This window comes from Bos mutus, chromosome 3 (assembly GCF_027580195.1).
Source record: "Bos mutus isolate GX-2022 chromosome 3, NWIPB_WYAK_1.1, whole genome shotgun sequence".
Classification (NCBI taxonomy): Eukaryota; Metazoa; Chordata; class Mammalia; order Artiodactyla; family Bovidae; genus Bos; species Bos mutus.
The window spans coordinates 26068000-26088180 of record NC_091619.1 but is presented as its reverse complement, the minus strand read 5'-3'; the positions used below and the strand labels follow the sequence as shown (position 1 = coordinate 26088180).

The 20181-nt window shown below is 46.4% G+C and overlaps 1 protein-coding gene across 1 annotated transcript in view; it reads right to left on the bottom strand.

The window, feature by feature from the left end:
• CASQ2 (calsequestrin 2) overlaps nt 1-20181 on the bottom strand; it is a 70890-nt gene that overhangs the window by 2629 nt on the left and 48080 nt on the right. The window contains exons 8-10 of the mRNA XM_005899516.2: nt 16052-16106; nt 2463-2563; nt 412-486 (exon numbers count right to left, since the gene is read on the bottom strand). Coding sequence (XP_005899578.1) covers nt 412-486; nt 2463-2563; nt 16052-16106 — 231 coding nt within the window. The remainder of the gene's footprint in view (nt 1-411; nt 487-2462; nt 2564-16051; nt 16107-20181) is intronic.

Below are 20181 nucleotides of genomic sequence, written 5' to 3'. Positions count from 1 at the left end.
CCCCTGGGGAAGGGAAAGGCTACACACTCCAGTATTCTGGCCTAGAGAATTCCATGGACTATATATGGTCCATGGGGTCACAAAGAGTCAAACATGACTGAGTGACTTTCACTTTTTCACTTTTTAAAATCACTAATAATGATTAAAATTCTGCTTACATTAAAACAGTTTAAAAAGAGAATGGTAGGATATAAGGTGAAAAGCAAAAGTATTTTTGGTTGCCCTGACCCCACCCGTGACTCAGACTAGGATTGGTCCATGTTGGCAAGTCTCCTGAGCTTTAGCAAGGCCAAGGGTCCTGCGTATTTCATGAGGGGCTGGACTCCTATACAGGATCTCAGAGTCTGGGCAGTGTGGCAGAAACAGGGCAGGTGGAAGTTATCTGAGCAAGCTTTCATGAGGTATACTCACATCTGTCACATTCACCACCCCAATCTGTGGCTTGAAGAGGTCAATCTTGAAAGTGTTTTCCCAATAGGCAACCAGCTGTAGCAACAAAAAAGAAAATTAGACAGCAGGCATCATCCCCTGTTCAAGCCACTTTTTGTGGCTGGACCCATCTGCCATCCCATCACAGTAATGAGGCCATCCTTGGTTAAAGGTCTCCAAAACAGCTGTGGGCATGGAGGAAATTGAAGACTTGGCATTCAGCACTTTAAATAAGCATGGAAAAAAGATGTCATAACACAAACTATGAAAGCATATAATATAAAAGCTTCTAAAGCTGGAGGGAAGAATATTACAGAGCTTGTCCAGAGTTGTTCCCCAAATTCCCTGTGGCTCTTTTATAATTTATGTATTGTGAAGGAGCCATTCCCCTCCATAATATCTCACTTAAAAACCCCTTACCTTGAGCCCCTTTGCTCCTGAGATGTCTGGGAAAGCAGTGGTGTGCCGTAAGTGGGCATGCAAGAAATAAGAAGCCTTCTACATTCAGACAGACTTGGGTTCATGTGGACTAATATCTGACTGGGGCAGGACTCAACGAGTAAGGGGCCATGAAGTAAGAAAATGGAGGTATTCAGTGGTAGAAAGTCTCCCAAACAAATGTATGGTCTGATGGGGACTAGAGGATAGTCAAGAACTTGGAAATCAGAAGTCTGAAGATTTCTCATTTGCAAGAGCAAGGCAAACACAGAGCAGGTCAGGAGAAAAGCAACCATCTGTGAGCTTGCAAAACAAAATAGTTCAGGTAAATGAGAACTAAAGCCAGGTAACAGCTAAACAAACAAAACTATAATATATAGCATCTTATAAGGCCATGACTTTGTTATGGTTGCCCAGAATTATGACACTGACCTTAGGTGACATGGAATTCTCTGCCTTTGATTCACTCATCCTCTATGTAGGATTGGGTTCCAGGACCCCTGAGATCACTGACACCCCTCATTTTTGTATATTTAATCATAGTTTGATCAATTGTGACCCATGCAACAAATGATAATTCCTGGAAGAAGACAGAGATCATTTATATTCTTTTTTTTTTTCCTATCTTTTGTCTCACCAAAAAGCATGTGGGATCTTTGGTCCCCTGCCAGGGATAGAACTGTGTCCCCTGCAGTGGAAGTGTGGCATCTTAACCACTGGACCACCAGGGGAGTCCCTATCATTTATATCCTAATGATAGCTAGTACTGAGTATCGGCATTTAGCTCAACCTAAAGTCTATTGACTAATAGACCAAACTTTGGCATCACATAGACCTAGATTAGAAGATCATATATACCACTTACAGCTTAAACCTCTCCAGTTGTCATCCTGTAAGATAGGTATTACAATGGTCTGTACTTCGTAGGGTTGTTGAGAGGGTTAGATGAGATGATGCTTATAAAGCATTTACCATAGTTCTGGGCATATAATAGAGTATATTAGCTACATTCATTACCACTGGGCTCACATATTGCTACAAATTCTGTTTATTCTGTTTAAAATGAAGCATAATCAAGGCTTTGATCACTGACCCAGCAAGAGTTTAAGGGCCTTAAACATTCAACAGGTGCTAGATATTATGCTAGGAGGGCATGATGAACAAGACAGACAGGGTCCCTGCCTTCCCAGAAGTTGTTCTTAACTCCATGCAGAATGTTCTTCTCTGAAGGTTTAGAAACTCGGGTTGCCTCAGAGTGATGGTCCCCCTCAGAACATGAAAGAGGTTATAGCAAGGGGTGTTAGGCAGCTATGGAACTGTTGGCAGAATTTCACCCACACTTGAGTGGGCCCAAGAGGAACTGTGGCCTCCAGGGAGTGAGAACAGTAAGTCTTACCAGGTCAGTGTAGGCACCGGGCCTTAAGTGCAGTGCTGTCCAGGGGCTAAGACCTTCACACTGCGTAGAGGCAGCCACTGGGCTTCTGCAAGGGCCCCTCCTATTTCACCTCCTCCTCTGTGCATCCAGTTCTCATGCTAAACGCAAATGTGAGACTGTGATGGTGACCAAGGACGAGGCCCCAGTCTGAGCCACTCACCAGAGGAAAGTCATCGGGGTCAATCCATACGATGCTCAGGTCCGGGTTGTCTGTGTTGTCCCGGGCAACCTGCTTCAGGATCTCCAGGAACTCATAGCCATCTGAAGCAGGATGCAAGAAGGTTGAGTAAGCTCTGCGCATACATGGTTTCTAAGAGGGAAAGCAGAGTGCCGCTTTTCCATAGGGTTTCTTAGGTTATTTGGTGCATACCCTCGATTACAGGATTATTCTATAAAATGAGCCAGATGAGAACTCCAAACACAGAGCAGCTTATTCAAAGGAAATGATAAACATTTTGAATAAAGAAATTAAAAGTTTCACAGGGAAGTGTCTGGTTGTAACTCAAAGCTAAATTCCATTTGCTAAACCGCCTGTAAAAATTGACCAGCCTAGGAGTCAGAAAGTGCAACCCCAGAACAGAGAAACTCCAGACTGGTTCTCAGTGCTCTGCGCCATCTCTTAAAACAGATAATTTGTTATCCCTCAGAGTTCCAGTTCCCCAGGACATTCACTCTGTTGACCAAGAACTTTTCGCCTGGATCCTTAGTTTTCTACAATCTGGAGTTCCTAAAACTTTCAAACCAAGTGGGCTTCTGATTGATGTGTGCGTGCTAAGTCGCTTCAGAGTGTCCGACTCTGTGTGACCCATTACTGCAGCCTGCCAGGCTCCTCAGTCCATGGGATTCTCCAGGCAAGAATACTGAAGTGAGTTGCTGTGCCCTCTTCCAGGGGATCTTTTCGACCCAGGATCAAACCCGCATCGCTTACGTCTACCTGCATTGACAGGTAGGTTCTTTATGACAGTTGGTTTCAAAGCTCTGAATTAGTAAATGGGGTTCCCTTCCTCCCTATCACTATTTCCCTGAGAGCTCTGCCCTCTTCTCATTCAATTCACAGCATTCATTGCCCACCAGGGGAAGGATGATTCATATGAAAAGCAAATACAAGCCTCATTAAGACAAGCTGATGGCTTCAAGAGCACAGAAAGCCTAAACCTTGAAGAACTAAAAAACAGAAACTTTATGTCATAAACAAAAATTTTGTTTAGTAAGAAAAAAAAGGAATGTTTATTAAGAGAAAGCATAGCCTAAATCTTCAGCATCCCTCTCCCCAACTCCCAATCGGTAACAAAGAGTTTAGGTTGTAACAAGTCCCTGAGAATAAGCTCTGTGCCAGTGTGTATGTGTTTGTGTGTACAAGTCCAGGTGCTGGAAAAAGCACGCCCATGTGTCCACATATAAAAGCTCCATGATTTCAGGGAATCCCAGAATATAGGGGACTCATGGTTTGTTTTAGAATAAAACTCAGGAAAATGGAAAGACCTCAGAGTCTCTTGGTGAACCCTCTGGTGCAAGAGCCCTAGGACAGAGAAGACTGTAAGGAGGCCTCACTGAGTTCTCTGGGGGGATACAGATGAGGTTGAGGGGAGATGGATCTGAAGAGGCCCAGCAATTGGGATGAAGGGGACCAGTGATGACTTAGTAGCTCAGACGGTAAAGCATCTGCCCGCAATTCATGAGACCTGGGTTCAATCCTGGGTGGGGAAGATACCCTGGAGATGGCAAACCACTCCAGTATTATTGCCTGGAAAATTCCATGGACAGAGGAGTCTGACAGGCTGTACAGTCCATGGGGTTGCAAAGAGTTGGATATGATTGAGTGACTAACACACACAGATACGAGGAAGACCTGTCCCCATGCTGGGTGGACCACATACTGGAAAAGAAATCTACGGCATTCAATCAATTTGGCTTCCCTGTGGCTCAGACAGTAAAAAATCTGCCTGCAATGCACGAGACAGGGATTCCATCCCTGGGTCAGAAAGACCCCCTGGAGAAGAAAATGGCTATCCTCTCCAGTATTCTTCCCTGGAGAATTTCAAGGACAAAGGAGCCTGGTGGGCTATAGTCCATGGGGTTGCAAAGAGTTGGACATGACTGAGCGACTAACACCACCAGTCAGTTTGAACCCCTCTCTGCAGCCTCTGTTGAACACACCTCTCCTCTCTCCAGGCACCCTAGCCTTTGTTTGGCTACCTGGGACCTCTTGGGAAAGTATTTTCCCTGCACTTCCTCTTCCCTAATACACTCTAGGCAAAATGCACACTATTTTTAGCAGCTCTGCTTTGAGTGAATGTAGTCTTTTTTTTTAAGTGTGGCTGCTGCTGCGGCTGCTGCTAAGCTGCTTCAGTCGTGTCCAACTCTGTGGGACCCCATAGACGGCAGCCCACCAGGCTCCGCCGTCCCTGGGATTCTCCAGGCAAGAACACTGGAGTGGGTTGCCATTTCCTTCTCCAATGCATGAAAGTGAAAAGTGAAAGTGAAGTCGCTCAGTCGTGTTGGACTCTTCGCGACCCCATGGACTGCAGCCTACCAGGCTCCTCTGTCCATGGGATTTTCCAGGCAAGAGTACTGGAGTGGGGTGCCATCACCTTCTCCTTAAGTGTGGCTAAATCATACTAAAGATTCAGAGTGGACCCCTCAGCCCTTGTTACCTGGAAGGCAGAGCTACCTCTAGCAGAGAAGAGGGTCTTTATGGCCTGCAGCCCTATCCTGCAGAGATCTGGGTGGTCTGGGTGATTTTTCCATCTATCCTCTGAATTGTATGACAAATTAGACTGTATGACAGAGATGGATGGGGTTTTGTGCTTTAGAGTTTAACATCTATCACTGTAGGGGTGGGAGTGGAGGTGGGACTATTCCTCCTGCTGCCTGCAGGTGTGGCTGAGAAGGTCCCTCCAGAGTGCCATTGGCTGCTGCTACCTGGACACTATGAATCTGCCTTCTCTGGGCGTGTTGATGTGTCACAGGACAGGGACTATGGTGCCACCTGGGTTATCTCTGAGTTTATGTATCATCAAATACACAGACTGCACTGGGGGGTTTTTCCTCAAGAGCTTCAGTCACCACTTTCAGCAGCCGAGAAGAGATGGATGGCTACAAATAAGGTGCGGCTGCCAGTACTCTGGAAAGCAAGAATCACATGTGACAAATCAGAAATTCACAGAGAAGATGAAATTCAACAACACAGTCTGGAATTCATGTAGAAAGTAAAGCTGAAGTGCAAAAGACTGACTGACGTAAGGGAAGGCAGAAACAGGTCTAGGTACAAGTGTAGAGGAAGAAGATCTGAACGGAAGCCGAACACACAAGATGGCACTGCTCGTTTCTGATGGAAAACCCACATATCACGATTTATAAATAGGAATGTACATACAGGGACATTTCTGTTTCAGAGCAGGTTTGGAGATAAAAAGAGAAAGATTGAAGGAACAAAAATTGGGTCCTGCAAGAAAAATCAAATGATCTGGAGTTTTTACGTAAACAAGATAAGTCAAAATTGTGGTTTAATGCTTGTTTTTAAAAATACAGAAAGGTTTTTTTGTGAGGAGAATATTCTTTGTGCCTATGGAGGAGCGAGGACAGCTCAAAAAACATGCCTCAAATAAATTAACAAATGAGTTGCCATTAACGTTGGGAAGTTTCATCCAGAGTCAAGGGCAGTTTTTGACATTCCGGATGATGTATTCTATAATGGGCTACTCCCTCTGCATCCCTGAATATTTCCAAGAACAGAACCTGTTCTTCAGGGAGGCAGCCCAGCTTGATTCTTAAACATGTGGACCCTTGGGCCAAATGGTCCAAATCCTGGGTCTGCTGTTTGGAGTGTGACTTAGGGCAAGTCATTTAATGTCTTGGTTTCTTGTCTGTAAAAGGGGGATGATAACAATAGTACCGATTTTGTGGACTGATTATTAGTTACATGAGTTAGTGTCTATAGCACTTAGATGATGCCTGACACAAAGTAAGGCTTAGTTATGATTCTTCTGAAATTCTCTGACATTCTTCTGCCTGAATACGAGGAACCTGGCCGTTCATCTGTTTATCCAGTGCTTATGTCTTAAGTGCAATGATCTGGGCACAAGGGTGGGCTAGATACAGTTTTGGACCCGTGTGGCAGAGAAGACATTTTCCTGTGCAGTTACCCCAGGAGGTGGTATATCATAGAGTGATTCCTTCTGGTCCCTGTTGCTGATTGAAGGCTGCAGGGGTGGCTACAGCAGCTGCTATGACTATGAGAACCTTGCCTCAGTGCAGGATTAAAGCAAGGTGTACTTACTTTGTTTTAAAGTCATTAGGTTAATTTTTATATTCCTGATCCAAGGCTCGCAAGCCCTATTTACCTCCATTAATCCCCAGCCTGAAATCCTTGTTGGAATGAATTCTCATTCATCTGTGAAAGCAGAATTAAGACAGCCACATTGCCCTCATATGTATTTAGTCACTAAAATTTTAACTTACAAGTTCAGTTTCTTCTTAGGGACCACTTCTGTTTCGTTTTAAAACAGGTGTCCTGGAAAAGGGACACATCCACTGTGGATCCCTCTTTTTGACCAAGAAGGCAGGTGTTGGGAGCCATATTTCACTTTCATAATTCAATGTTAAGCACAAGACTAGTTCACAGTTGCAACTATATGAATGAATGAATGAATGAGTTTGAAATTAATGAACATTTTCTTATCAATGATATACCCAGGTTAGAGGCCTTTTAAGACTGTGACCATGTATTTCTCAAAAAGAATAGCCTGTAATTCTTTTTTAAAAGGTAGATTAAGAAAAAAGAGGAAATATTATTGAGATTTATAGACTAGCAGTTATTTCACCATTGAAAGTAGAGAGCTATCCTCTGTGGTCATTAGTTAGAGAAGCCACTATTCTCAAAGCCAGAAGGGATTCCCAAATATCCCACATATCCAGGCAGGTGTATAGATAGCCCCACCCAGAACATTGGTCTGTCTTCTCTCTTGAATGTTTCCAGCACTGAGACCCTCTGGCCTCCCTAAAGGTCTAGTACAGAATCAGTAACCCAGACAGCCAAGAGTTGTTTTCTTTCATCAAACTGAAATTTCCTTTTTTCTCAAGAAGTCTTCTTCCTTTAAGCACACAGGGTATTGTTCTTTATATGCAGGAAGCCTGCGATCATGTTGCCCAACCTTGATTTTACCAGTATTTCTCAAGCGTTTACTGGCTACTGGCTGTTAAGTACTTTTGCATTTAATCTTTGTATCTAGTCCTGATGAAGGGTAGGAAGATGTTATTATCTCCATTTTAAAGAGGATGAAATTCAGATGCAGGGAGAGTGCCTGATTTGCCCAGCATCTCACACCAGCAAGTGGCAGAGCCAGGATTCTAACTCAGGTCTTTGGTCCACACCTCAGGTTCTGTTTCCATAGTCCATAGTGTGTGGTCTCCACACACTGACCCAAACTGCTGCATCTTCTTGCTCAAGTCTGTGCTTGAGATTCGAGCACCAGGAGTGAAAGCATCCACATGAGGGAAGCGAGGGCATCGGCAGTGGGAGACACATGGGTGGACCTGGGGGCTGGTGGGCTGGCCTTTGCCTCCCCCTTACCCAGTAGTCACGGGCCCCTTCCCCTCTTTCTAGTCTGCAGCTGAGCCACAGCCTGTTCAGTTGGCTGTCAGTGATTTCCCTGAGTGTGCCTGGAATCTCAGAGCTGGATCCAAATAAAGAAGAGGGGCCAATGGTAAAGAATGCAAGTAATGGAGATGCAACACAGAGATCAGACTATGGACACAGGCGAGGGGGAGGATGGAGAGGGTGAGATGAATGGAGAGAGTAGTATGGAAGCATAAACACTACCATATTTAATATATATATGTGGGTATGTTAATTGCTCAGTCAGGTCCGACTCTTTGCAACCCCATGGACGGTGGCCCACCACGTACCTCTGTCCATGGGATTCTCCAGGCAAGAATACTGGAGTGGGTTGCCATTCCCTTCTCCAGGGGATCTTTCCGACCCAGGGAATGAACCCAGTCTCCTGAATTGCAGGCAGATTCTTTACCATCTGAGCTACCAAAGAAGCCCACGTAAAATAGGTAGCCAATGGAAATTTGCTGTTTGATTCAGGGAACTCAAACTGGGCTCTGTAACAGATAACATATGTACATACGTGTGGGCTAAGTCGCTTCAGTTGTGTGCAACTCTTTGCAACCCCATGGACTGTAGCCTGCCAGGCTCCTCTGTCCATGGGATTTTCCAGGCAAGAATACTGGAGTGGATTGCCATTTCCTTCTCCAGGGGATCTTCCCAACCCAGGATCAAACCCTCATCTCTCACGCCTTCTGCATTGGCAGGTGGGTTCTTTACCACTAGCGCCATCTGGGAAACCCCGGACATATGTACAACTATGGCTAATTCATGTTGATGTATGGCAGAAACCAAACCAATATTGTAAAGCAATTATCCTTCAATTAAAAATAAATGAATTAAAAAAAAAAAAAACAATAAACCAGATGCAGGTTTGATCCCTGGATCAGGAAGATCCCCTGGAGGAGGAAATGGCAACCCACTCCAATATTCCTGCCTGGGAAACTCCATGGACAGAGGAGCCTGCTGGGCTACAGTCCATGGTGTCACAAAGAGTAGGACATGACTGAGCACACATACATGCACGCCCGATGCAGTGAGAGCTCTGATTCCTTCCCTGCCAGACGAGACTGGACCCTGAGATCCCACGACCCAGAGCCTAGGGCTCAGGCTGAGCCAGGTTTCCCACGGTGAGCAGGAGGCCTCTGGGAATCACATCTTTATGGGAGGAGACGATGATCATTATGCTTTCCTCCTTCCCAGGCAGGGAGGGCCTGGTGGGAATGAGGCTGCACAAGCCCTGGGGGACGAGTTCCAGGCCAGTTCCAGCCGTGCCAGAAGCCAGGGCCTGTCTGGCAGACACATGTGTGTCTCAGACCCAGCAAGGGCCCCACAGTAACAGGTCCAGGCCCTCTGCACGCTGCCCACCAGGCCCTCACACTGTCCTCCTGACCCATCCTCAGGGGCTGGCGGTGCTCATCCCATAAATACGCTGGAGACACCCCCGCCCCCACACTGCTACCCCAGGTGCAGTTATGGGACTCGGAGTCTCGCTCCTGGAGACAGGCCTAGGCTTGGGGAACCGGGCTGGATGGCGAAGTCCTGTGACTATTGCTTCTGAGGGAGGTGACACAAATAAGCAGGCATCACGTGGCTTGCAGGTTGTGTCTGGACTTAGAAGACCCTGCACAGGTCACTTAACCTCTCTGGGGCTTCTATCTCAACTGACAATGGAGAAAAGAGCTTCCCTGTGACCTTGGGGGCTTGTTGATAAAAATGATACTATTGTTATCATGCCAGGCACTTGCAGAAGAGACTGCAAAGATTTTCCCTGTCTTCTTTCTTTCCCACTCCATCAGCATTTAATTCATGTCAAGTGTTCTTCACTATGTTCATCCTTCGTTAGTAGGAGGGCTCCTGGTGCCATTGGGCGGGTATATCCTGTGTGCCCACGTGTATCAGATCCAGGGCCAGATGCCGGGACACAGAGGTGTGGAGGGCAGTCACCTGAGAGGTCTCCTCTCAGAGGCCCACTCAGTGCGTAAGCAGCAGCGTGGCGTCTGAACCTGGGCCCTTTGGGAGCCATGGGAGACAAAGTTGAAAACATGTCCCTGACAAGGTGAGTCACTCAGTCAGCCGTTAGATGGGGGCCATGGTATGGGCCCCACAGTCCTGAGCTGGCCCCTGAGACATTAGCATACCCTATCAGTCCTTACCATGGTGCTCCTCCTCTCTGTCTCCTAGCTCTTGTGTGTGTGCATATGTGCTAAGTCGCTTCAGTCGTGTCCGCCTCTTTGCAACTGTGGTCTGTCAGGCTCCTCTATCCATGGGATTTCCCAGTCGAGAATACTAGAGTGGGTTGCCATGCCCTTCTCCAGAGGATCTTCCTGACCCAGGGATCGAACCCTCGTCTCTTATGTCTCCTGCATTGGCAGGTGGGTTCTTTACTACCAGCGCCATCTGGGAAACCCGAGCTCTTGGGGTCCGGAACTGGTGGGCAAGGCAAAGGGTACAGGAGCAGAGGTGGCGGTTACAGTCCAGGGCTTGGGGCTGGACTGCCTGGGTTGGAATCCCAGTTCTAGCACTGATTAGTCATATGACCGAGGGATGCTGCTTAATGTCTCCATACCTTTGTTCCCTAACTGCGTATCAGGGAAGATGATAATGACAGTACCTATTGCTTACAAGGGCTTCCCTGGTGGCTCAGTGGTAAAGAATCTGCTTGCAATGCAGGAGACACGAGTTCAGTCCCTGGGTTGGGAAGATCCCCTGGAGAAGGAAATGGCAACCCACTCCAGTAGTCTTGCCAGGGAAATTCCTTGGACAGAGGAGCCTGATGGGCTACAGTCCATGGAGTCGCAAAGAGCCAGACACACGATTTAGCGACTGAACGATGATGACTACCTATAAGCACAGGGCTGCTGTGAAGATGAAATATGCAGATATTTCAGTGCTTGGAACTATATTTAGCAAGAACTGCATTTTAAATTTGATCAAATTTAAATTTGGAAGCTCAATTAAGCAGTCAGTCTTCCTATTTGAGGCAACTAGTGTCAAAAACATTTTACAAGAACCTGAGGCTGTTGAAACTCAGTTGGAACAAGGGCTTGGACCCTTGCACTAGGGGCCCCTCACTGGTTGTATTCCATAGGCTCAGACAGCAGCCTCAGTGCATCTCAGTGCATCTCCAGCTTGCTAGTGCTGATGTCCCCAGTGCCCATATCCATCCAGCATGAGCTCACGTAGAAATGCCACTTTGTGACCCTTTCATCCAGTGCTCTAAAGATGTCAGCCTGATGCAGACACCTCTGGGGGCGGCAGGGGGGATGGATCATTTTCACACCTGTCAAACAGTAGATCTGGCTGCATTCTGAGCGCAAGAGCTGAGAGGAGGCTGTGGAAGAGGAAGCCGGGCAGCACCACAGGGCACTGGGCAAGACCAGAGAGCTGTAAAGGTCATTTCCAGCCAGGCCTGCCTGCAGTCACAACCGGGGGGAGAGCTCACCGCAGAAGAGACCCAGCAGTTGTGCTCAGGGCCAGAGAGCAGGCAGGGTCTGCAATCCCTGAACACAAGTCCTCAACTGGGACTGTCAGAACCGCTGGGAGAGTCCTTGAGAGACAGGTCACTCAGAGAGACCTTTATTACTGCTGCTGCTGAATAATCGTAGATTCCAAATCTGGGAGCATCAGTGGGGAGGTAGTTTTCTTCATTGATTGGGCTCTCAAGCTTCCAGGTGGCTCCTTTCTCCTCACTCCCTCTTCTTTTTCTTGCTCTCTTGGCTCCCACCTCCCCCATCCCTTGCTCAGAGCCCGCAGCTGGCTGGGGCAACTCCAGGGAGGTAGTGTGGTTGAGTGGACAGTGCCCAAAGGAGCCATCCAGAAATCTAAACTCCTGTGCCTGCTATGCCTCTTAACGTGCCATCTTGAGTGCTTCACTGAACTTCTTTGGGTCTTTTCAAATGTTGGAGGTGCAGAGGGTGGTAAAGGACAGCGGAGAGGAAGGAGGGCAGGCTAAACAGTCACTTAGACTCTGCAGGGTAGTAATTCTGAAAGATGGGTAGACACGAAGTAGGGCTTTGTGTTTCAGGGTGGGGCTATGCACCCAGTCAGCGCTCAGTTTAATTCCAGATCCACTGCTCCCCAGCAAGTCAGCTGCTCTGGGCCTCCTCGACTTCATCAGTTGTAAAAATAAAAGTAGTACCTCCCACATGGGGTTACTTCATCTAAGAATACAATAAGTCACCATCATCCTCATCTTTATCAGAATCACGATGTAGTCAGAGGTCAAGACAGCTTGCCAGAATTTGAATCTTGGCTTGAATACAGCAAGTGATTTGGGCAAGTAATTTAACCCTTAAGAATCACTTTTCTCATCTGATGTTGGGGGGATCATCATCTTGCATATATCACATGGTGGCTTTAAGGACCAAATAGGACCACCTCCATAAAGCCCAGAGCACACTTCCTCCAGACTCTTAGCTCTTTAAGAGACCTGTACTATTTTCTTTGGTGACTGGGTAGGGGTTTGGTTGGTGCAATGGGCCCCGCGGAGTTTGTTAGCAAGAGCAGCTATATCAGGAAGTACTGTCTGGGTAGGAATGAAATTCCTAGTCCTGCAGCCAGACCCCTCTGCCCTGGTTACACATCAGTGACCTGCAGTAATGACTGACTAGTCGCAGAGTCAGGAACTTTCACGGAAAAGTCTTTCTCTTTCCCAGCCCTGAGAGGGCCAGTCCCCCACCCCCTCCCTGAGGAAAGATGCTGTGAGCCCATCCTCCCTCCCCAACCTCCACCCCCAGTGCATTTCTTCCAGCTTCCCAGTAACAAGCCCCAGCATGGGCTCTTGTGGGGCAAGACAAGGCTTCAGGCCCAGGGATATTTGTGCAGGGAGGAGGTGGAAGTAGTTTCAGGAGCTTGATTCATTACAGCAGCAATCTCGGTCAAACAGGTTCCTGCAGCTTCTCCGAGGCCTCTTTGTTCCATTGTTCCAGAGAGCCAGACAGGCCTCCCCACAATCCTGGGAGGGGGCAGGGGGTGGGGAAGGAAGCCCCCTGGAGTCTCGCCAGCAGGCTGCTGCTGATGGCCATTTCGTCTCTGTTCACACAACACCAGGGATCCCATTCGGTTTGATTATAGCTTGTAAACCTTGGGCAACTGGCTTCTTTGCTATTTTCTTCTCCAGGGGCTGGGGGTAGCCAGAATTGTGGAAAAAAGCTGGAAACGTACTGATATTTTTTTTGGACACAGATTAGGTTTTCTTGAAGAGTTTTCCCAAATCTGCAAGTCAATGATGGGAAAACTGGGACACGAGTGAACATTCCAAAAAATTAATGAAAAAAATGGGAAGGAAGCTTTCAGATAATTTGGAGCATAAATTTGTTTTTCATACAGAGGAATATTATTTGACCCTAAAAGGGAATGAATTATTGATGCATACCACATACAGATGAATATGGAAAACATTATGGTAAGTGAAAGATGCTAGGTACAAAAGGCTACATATTACATGACTTCATTTACATGAACTATCCAGAACAGTCAAATCCCTAGAGACAGAAAGTACATTGAGTTGTTGCCAGCGGGTGGAGGAAAAGGGAATAGGAGTGGCTGCTAATTGAGATGAGATTTTTTTGAGATGATGAAAGTGTTCTGGAATTAGATAGTGGTGATGTTTGCACAACTTTGTGAATATAGTAAAACTGCTGAATTGCACACTTAGGAAAGGTGAACCTTAGGGACTTCCATGGTGGCCCAGTGGCTAAGACTCAGTGCTCCCAGTGCACAGGCGGGTTCGATCCCTGGTCAGGGAACTAGATCCCACATGCTGCCACTAAGAGTTCGCAGGTCACAACTAAGACCCAGGGTAGCCAAATACATAAATATTTAAAGAACAGTGTATCTTATGGTATGTGAGTTATACCTCAATTTAAAAAATTGCATGATAAAACCATCTGGGTTTCAGTTTGTAAGAAACTGTGGAGGCTGACAGTGTTTTACCAAAGAAACAAAATGCTGTTCAGATAGTGACGAGCTGGGCTCGGTCTCAGCCAGTCATCAGCATATCTAATCATCTGCTCACAGGTATTTATTAAGCACCTACTCTGTGTCAAGGCACAGACAAAAACCAGGTATATATTGATGAATGGGACAACCGTCCCCTCTTTGTGGCCTCCTACTAGCTCATTGTGCCCTCTTTGGCAGTTTGTTGAACTTCTCTGACCCGCTACTTCCTTATCTGTCTTTATGAATGAATATGTGAGGCTGAGGCAAATGCCATACAAATGTATCTTACCCGGAACAGTGGTTCCCAAACCCCACAGGGCATCAGCACTTGGCTCAGAGCTTGTTTCAGTCAGTCCCAGGTGGCTCGGTGGCACTGTTGGGTTGGGAAACCCTGCCCAGGCACCTCATCGCCTGGCTGCTTAGCCATCCTAAAGGAAGTTCCCTGCCTTCTCTGGTTGCGTTTTGGATTGCCCCAAGTCTTCCAAAACACACTTCACAATCACCGCTTACCCTTCCCTTTGGGAAACTTTATTTACAGAGCACTGCTGTAGGAATCCAGAATTTTACCACCTGCAAAATTAATTTTTCCTGCCCTTCACTCTCCACTGGTGTTAAAAAGAATGAAACCAGGAAAAACTTGACCAGCTTAACACTCATTTATAGGGTCATTTTGTACTTTAGAAATAAGCTGCTTGTTTTGCCCAGTTCTCATTATTTGGTGGAATATTTTCTATGAAATTTCCCAAGCATAGACAATATTTTGCAGACCAAAGAATACACAGTTGTTATTTTAAGGTAGGATTGTAATTCATATAGGCTAGATCACAACATTGGTAAATGAAGTTTAAATGTGAACAGAAATTTACCTCCCTCCTCCTATACACAGGGGCTTCCCTGGTAGCGCAGCTTCAATGCAGGAGACCCTGGTTCCATTCCTGGGCTGGGAAGATCCCCTAGAGAAGGGATAGGCTACCCACTCCAGTATTCTTGGGCTTCCCTGGTGGCTCAGACAGTAAAGAATCTGCCCACAATGTGGGAGACCAGGGTTAGATCTCTGGGTTGGGAAGATCCCCTGAAGGAGGGCATGGCAAACCACTCCAGTATTCTTGCCTGGAGAATCCCCATGGACAGAGAAGCCTGGTGGGCTACAGTCTTTGGGGTCGCAGAGTTGGACACGACTGAGCGACTAAGCATAGCACCCACATACACATCCTTAAAGCCAGGATGTTTTAACATCCTCCTCCTTAGTCCTCAGTGCTTCTTAATAGGCAGCTAGGCAGAATGAGGTTCATACTCACTTGTGCTGTGCTTAGTCGCTCAGTAGTGTCCAGTTCTTTGCGACCCCACGGACTGTAGCCTGCCAAGGCTCCTCTGTACATGAGATTGTCCAGGCAAGAATACTGGAGTAGGTTGTCATTTCCTTCTCCAGGGTCATACTCTCTTGCTGCTGCTGCTGCTAAGTCGCTTCAATCATGTCCAACTCTGTACGACCCCATAGATGGCAGCCCACCAGGCTCCCCCGTGCCTGGGATTCTCCAGGCAAGAACACTGGAGTGGGTTGACATTTCCTTCTCCAATGCATAAAAGTGAAAAGTAAAAGTGAAGTCGCTCAGTTGTGTCCGACTCTTGGCGACCGCATGGACTGCAGCCCACCAGGCTCCTCCGTCCATGGGATTTTCCAGGCAAGAGTACTGGAGTGGAGTGCCATTGCCTTCTCCGGCATACTCTCTTGCTGCTGCTGCTAAGTTGCTTCAGTCGTGTCCGACTCTGTGCGACCCCAGAGACGGCAGCCCACCAGGCTCCCCCGTCCCCGGGATTCTCCAGGCAAGAACACTGGAGTGGGTTGCCATTTCCTTCTCCAATGCATGAAAGTGAAAAGTGAAAGTGAAGTTGCTCAGTCGTGTCCGACTCTTAGCGACCCCATGGATTGTAGCCCACCAGGCTCCTCCATCCATGGGATTTTCCAGGCAAGAGTACTGGAGTGAGGTGCCATTGCCTTCTCCCGCATGCTCTCTTAGCTGTGTGCATATTTGAATGTGGAATCATCCCTAACAGGCTACCACCAGGGGGCGTTCGTTACCTTGCGGTTTGCGGAAGACCGGAAATGACGGAAGAAAGGGTGAGGGCTGACAAAGGGGAGAGGTCAGTTTTGGCTTAAGGTGTGTAAGAGTGGGGATGGGGTGTAGGGTTCCTACCTGGGTCACTCCTCTCCGCAAAGGCCACAATATGGATTCCGTTCAAGTCATCTTCCTGTGGGAGAGAAGAATCAAAGTTACTCTCTTGGGTGGAAAGATACCAGGGAGTGAGTCCTGGACAGACTCAGAGGCTGGAATGAATATGGGAGGCGGTGGAGCTGGGTGGACGCAGGGGCATACATTCAGGAAGGGAATACTGATGAGCCGCGGGGAAGACTGTGGAGTTTAATCAATGGGTTTGCAAAACAGGAAAACACCAACCACACACAGACATTAGCATGAAAAGGGCCTCACTCCCCTGGGCTGGAGGATCCAGGAGAGCAGCAGTAAAAGGCAAAATGAGGAAGAATGTGAGTTTGGTTCATCAGGAGCTCCGAGAGCCACAAAGCATTCTGGACACACCTCCGCGAGTGCATGTGTCAGTCTGTGTTTCAGGAATTCACCGCCAGCAAATATAATCAGCGATATACCAGATTATAGAAACTTCCGAATGCTGCTAACAGATCCTGAAAATGTCCTCAAACAGGTAGCAGACAAGACTCTATGAGATAAGTGAGGATGTGGGTCTGTTTTGTTCACACAAGAATCTACACCTGTGTAGTGCTTTTGTTAAAGACATCTCTTATTGAAGAAGCAGAACCTGTGTGGTCAGTAAAGGGCGCTTTGCTGTGAGTGATCTCCCAAGTTGTTTCCTTGGGGTCCTTTCTGCTTGCCAAAGCAGGATAGATCCTGAGAGTGGGCAGCTGCAGGAAAACTCTGGAATTTAGACTTAGGGAAAGTTGAGGGTGTGACAGTAAAAGTGTGTGTGGAGGTTGGAATGGGGTAGAGAATCTAGAGAGTGTTTCAAATCCATGGGCAACCAAGTGCATCTCATGTTTCTCTGTCTGAGCAGAAAGGACCATATATGCACCCTGTGTCTCTGCACTGATTATTCCTGCAGAAGGAGCAACAGGAGCTTGGAGGGGCCCCTCTTATGAGAAATGTGAGCCTCAGGAGACCTGGCGAGGAAGCCGTGTGAGAATGGGGCACCAGGGACAAATCTAAGTGAATATGATTATCGCTGACACCGGCCGAGGGATTCACTGTGCCCTGAATGTCATATTGGAATCATCCTAGGGAAAAAAAAAAAAAACTCTAGGCATCTCAAACCTCTCATGATCTCTGTTTCCATTTCAGTTGATTTTAATGCTGGTGCAATCCTATCTAAATGCTAATTTTTTTTCCTTTGAGTTTGGAATGGACAAAAACCTCCAAATGGTCTAAGAGAGATTACATGGAAAATATTATTATTAAAAACAAGAGAGTGGGCACTGCCATGGTCAGACTCTGGGGAATTGAATTTTACAGATATGTGTGTGCACGCATACGTGAGTACAGGTTTATTACACAAATCTGACGGCAACCAGAAGGGGAGTCTGAGCTTTCCCTGTTTTACATTTGCTATTATCGCCAGACAGAATATCCTGATCAGTTCTCATTAGGCTACCCTGTGACTCTGTCTCCTGTCATCAGTTGGAAGTAAGCAGTGTTAACTCTAGGAAGAAGGCTTCATTTCTGTGTACCCTTCTACAGTGCATTTAGAAATTAGTTTTAGAATTAAGAATCCATGTTAATTTGCTAATATGGCTGTCACTCCCAGGCCTGCGATGGCCCCTGGATGAAGAACCATAACCCAGAGAAAGAGCCTTTTTCTTTATGGATCTCAAAGATTCAGCACACAAACCTGTATTGAATACCTGCAAAGAGGCAGTTGCTTTTCAGTGCCAGGTATTTTCCATAATCTCACAGAGCAAGAATCCATGGTCAGGCCAGTAAATCAGGGCTACTCAGTGTAAATCCAATGTGCAAGGTGAGGGAAGAGCCAAGCTGACCATGCACTGGCCTGAGAACACCCCAGGGGCTTTCTCTGAACCCCACAGCCTTTGCTGTGCAGATCACGCAGTTAGTCATCACATTGCCTTGAAAATAACCTTTTTAATTGCACAAATCTCTCTCAACTGGATGGCAGGCTCTCTGAAGGAAGGGATTATGGCTTAAAATAATAATGATGGTGAAAATGGCAACAATGATATTTGCCACTTGCCACACAATATATTGGTACTTTGTAAATACATTATTTCTGAATCTCAAAGTCTGATTCCTATTTAATGCTTCAAGAATTGAGTGACTTACCTAAAGCCATGGAGATGGTACATGACAACTGGGATTCAAGCCAGCTCTGTCTGACCCCAGAGTCCATTCCTTTTCTTTCTCAATAACGGGGTCGCAAATAGGCCACTGTGACATAAAACTGTTTTGGCTGAAGGTATCTGAATTCCTGAAATCCTTTATCTGCCTAAAAGCAGAGCCTCCCCAAGAACTCAGTTGTCATCACTCAGACAGACATTATCACAAAATTATCGTATCTGCCATCTATTCTCCTAAGGGCCCATTTATCATTCAAAAAAAGTCATTTTGTTCTCCCAGAAGTGCTCCTCTGCCCCCCATCCCACCCCCATTCCCCATTAAGATGGTGTATAAGCCCCTCCTTGAGTCACGTTTCTCCCATGCATGAATAGCTAATTAAATTTGTGGTTTTTACCTCTTGCCAATCTTTTATCAGTTTCATTTGCAGGGCCTAAGAAATAGACCTAAGAAGGTAGAGGAAAATTTTTCCTGACATGACCAACAAGAGAGAGAATGGGCTCTGCTAATCTATCATCTCTCCACAGGCTTTGCAGAAGATGTTGCAAATGCTGGTCTTTCTTAAGTTGAAAGAGGCCAAGGAGGGGCTTTTAGGCCAAGTGTCTGAGCACCAGATCCCCCAAAGCAGTGGAAATTTGGGAGTTACTGTGATGACTACCTTAGTGTAGAGTTGCTAGCACTTTGTATGTCCCTCTGTCATAGCAGCAAACATACTGGACTGGTGTTCTCTTATTACTGGGACTGTTTCGTCTACTCAACCCTGAATTCCTAAGGACAGGACAGCAATGCTTATTTTTATAACGTGATTAGCACAATGTAATAGGTTCTTCTTAATGTCTGTTGAATTTTTTTTTATAAAAAGAGTATAGTGATAAAAATCTTACATACCTCTTGAAGAAAATTAGCAAATATTAGAGATACCAAGGAGAAATGGAACATCAGTAACCCATCAATCAGATATTACCATTGTTCATATTTAACTGTTTCCTTCTAGTCTCTGTTGAACGTTTGCTCTCATGTTGAATGAAGAGATGCAGAGAGAAGAAAAATAGTTAAAACTGTGATTCCCTAACTAAGGGGCAATCAGTGATGTACGGGTTCCCTGGAGGAGATCCCTGGCCCCCTCTGGGAACGACTTTCCTGTTGCAACCAAGGGAAGATTCTTTCAGAAAGAACTGCTGAGTCCCAATTTCTGTGGGCTTTTGCCGAGGACTGTGGCTGACAACTGGCTAGGATGGAGGGCCGGTGGGGAGGCAGAGTCTCAAAGCAGAGGGACAAGTCAGCACTGAGTCTGGACACTCGCTGAATATTCTAAGTAAATAAATAGCTATCTGATTTACACACAGCAAATATTCCCAGTATTTTGGGAATAATAAGTTATATTTTCTGTGATTTACTGCTGTAAAAACCTGTACAGTTGGGGAGAGAAGCCAGTCAATGGTTGCTTTAGCCCTACCTGGTTTTTCTATTTTATTTAAATATATTGCAATGTCTAAGCAAGTGGGTGTTGAAGATTAAGATTTTGAAGTTCACGAATTGGTCACTTTCCCCAGCCTGTGCAGTGTAAGTTGCTGTGGCCAAAGAGCCCCTGAAGGTGGGTACATGTGGATGGGATAGGGACCGAGTGGCTTCCCCAAGATCCTTCTGACAGTTTGATTTCTGTTCCTCTTTCAGGATGCGAAGATAACCCTGGGTGGCCTGTCCTGCCCTGTCTCCCTAGTTGGAGACTTGGATGAGGGGCTGGCTAGGGCTTCTGGGGATGTCATATGGATATTCCACGATGGGCTGTTGGAAAGGACTAAACCCTTCTGGTTGCCCTTTTCTCTGCCTGGTTGAATTCAATACACAGCCCCTTTCCAATTAGAAAGCAATTGAATATATACTAATGTGGAAATCCACATTAGTGGAATCCACTAATGTGGAAAGTGTGAGCCATCACTTTTATT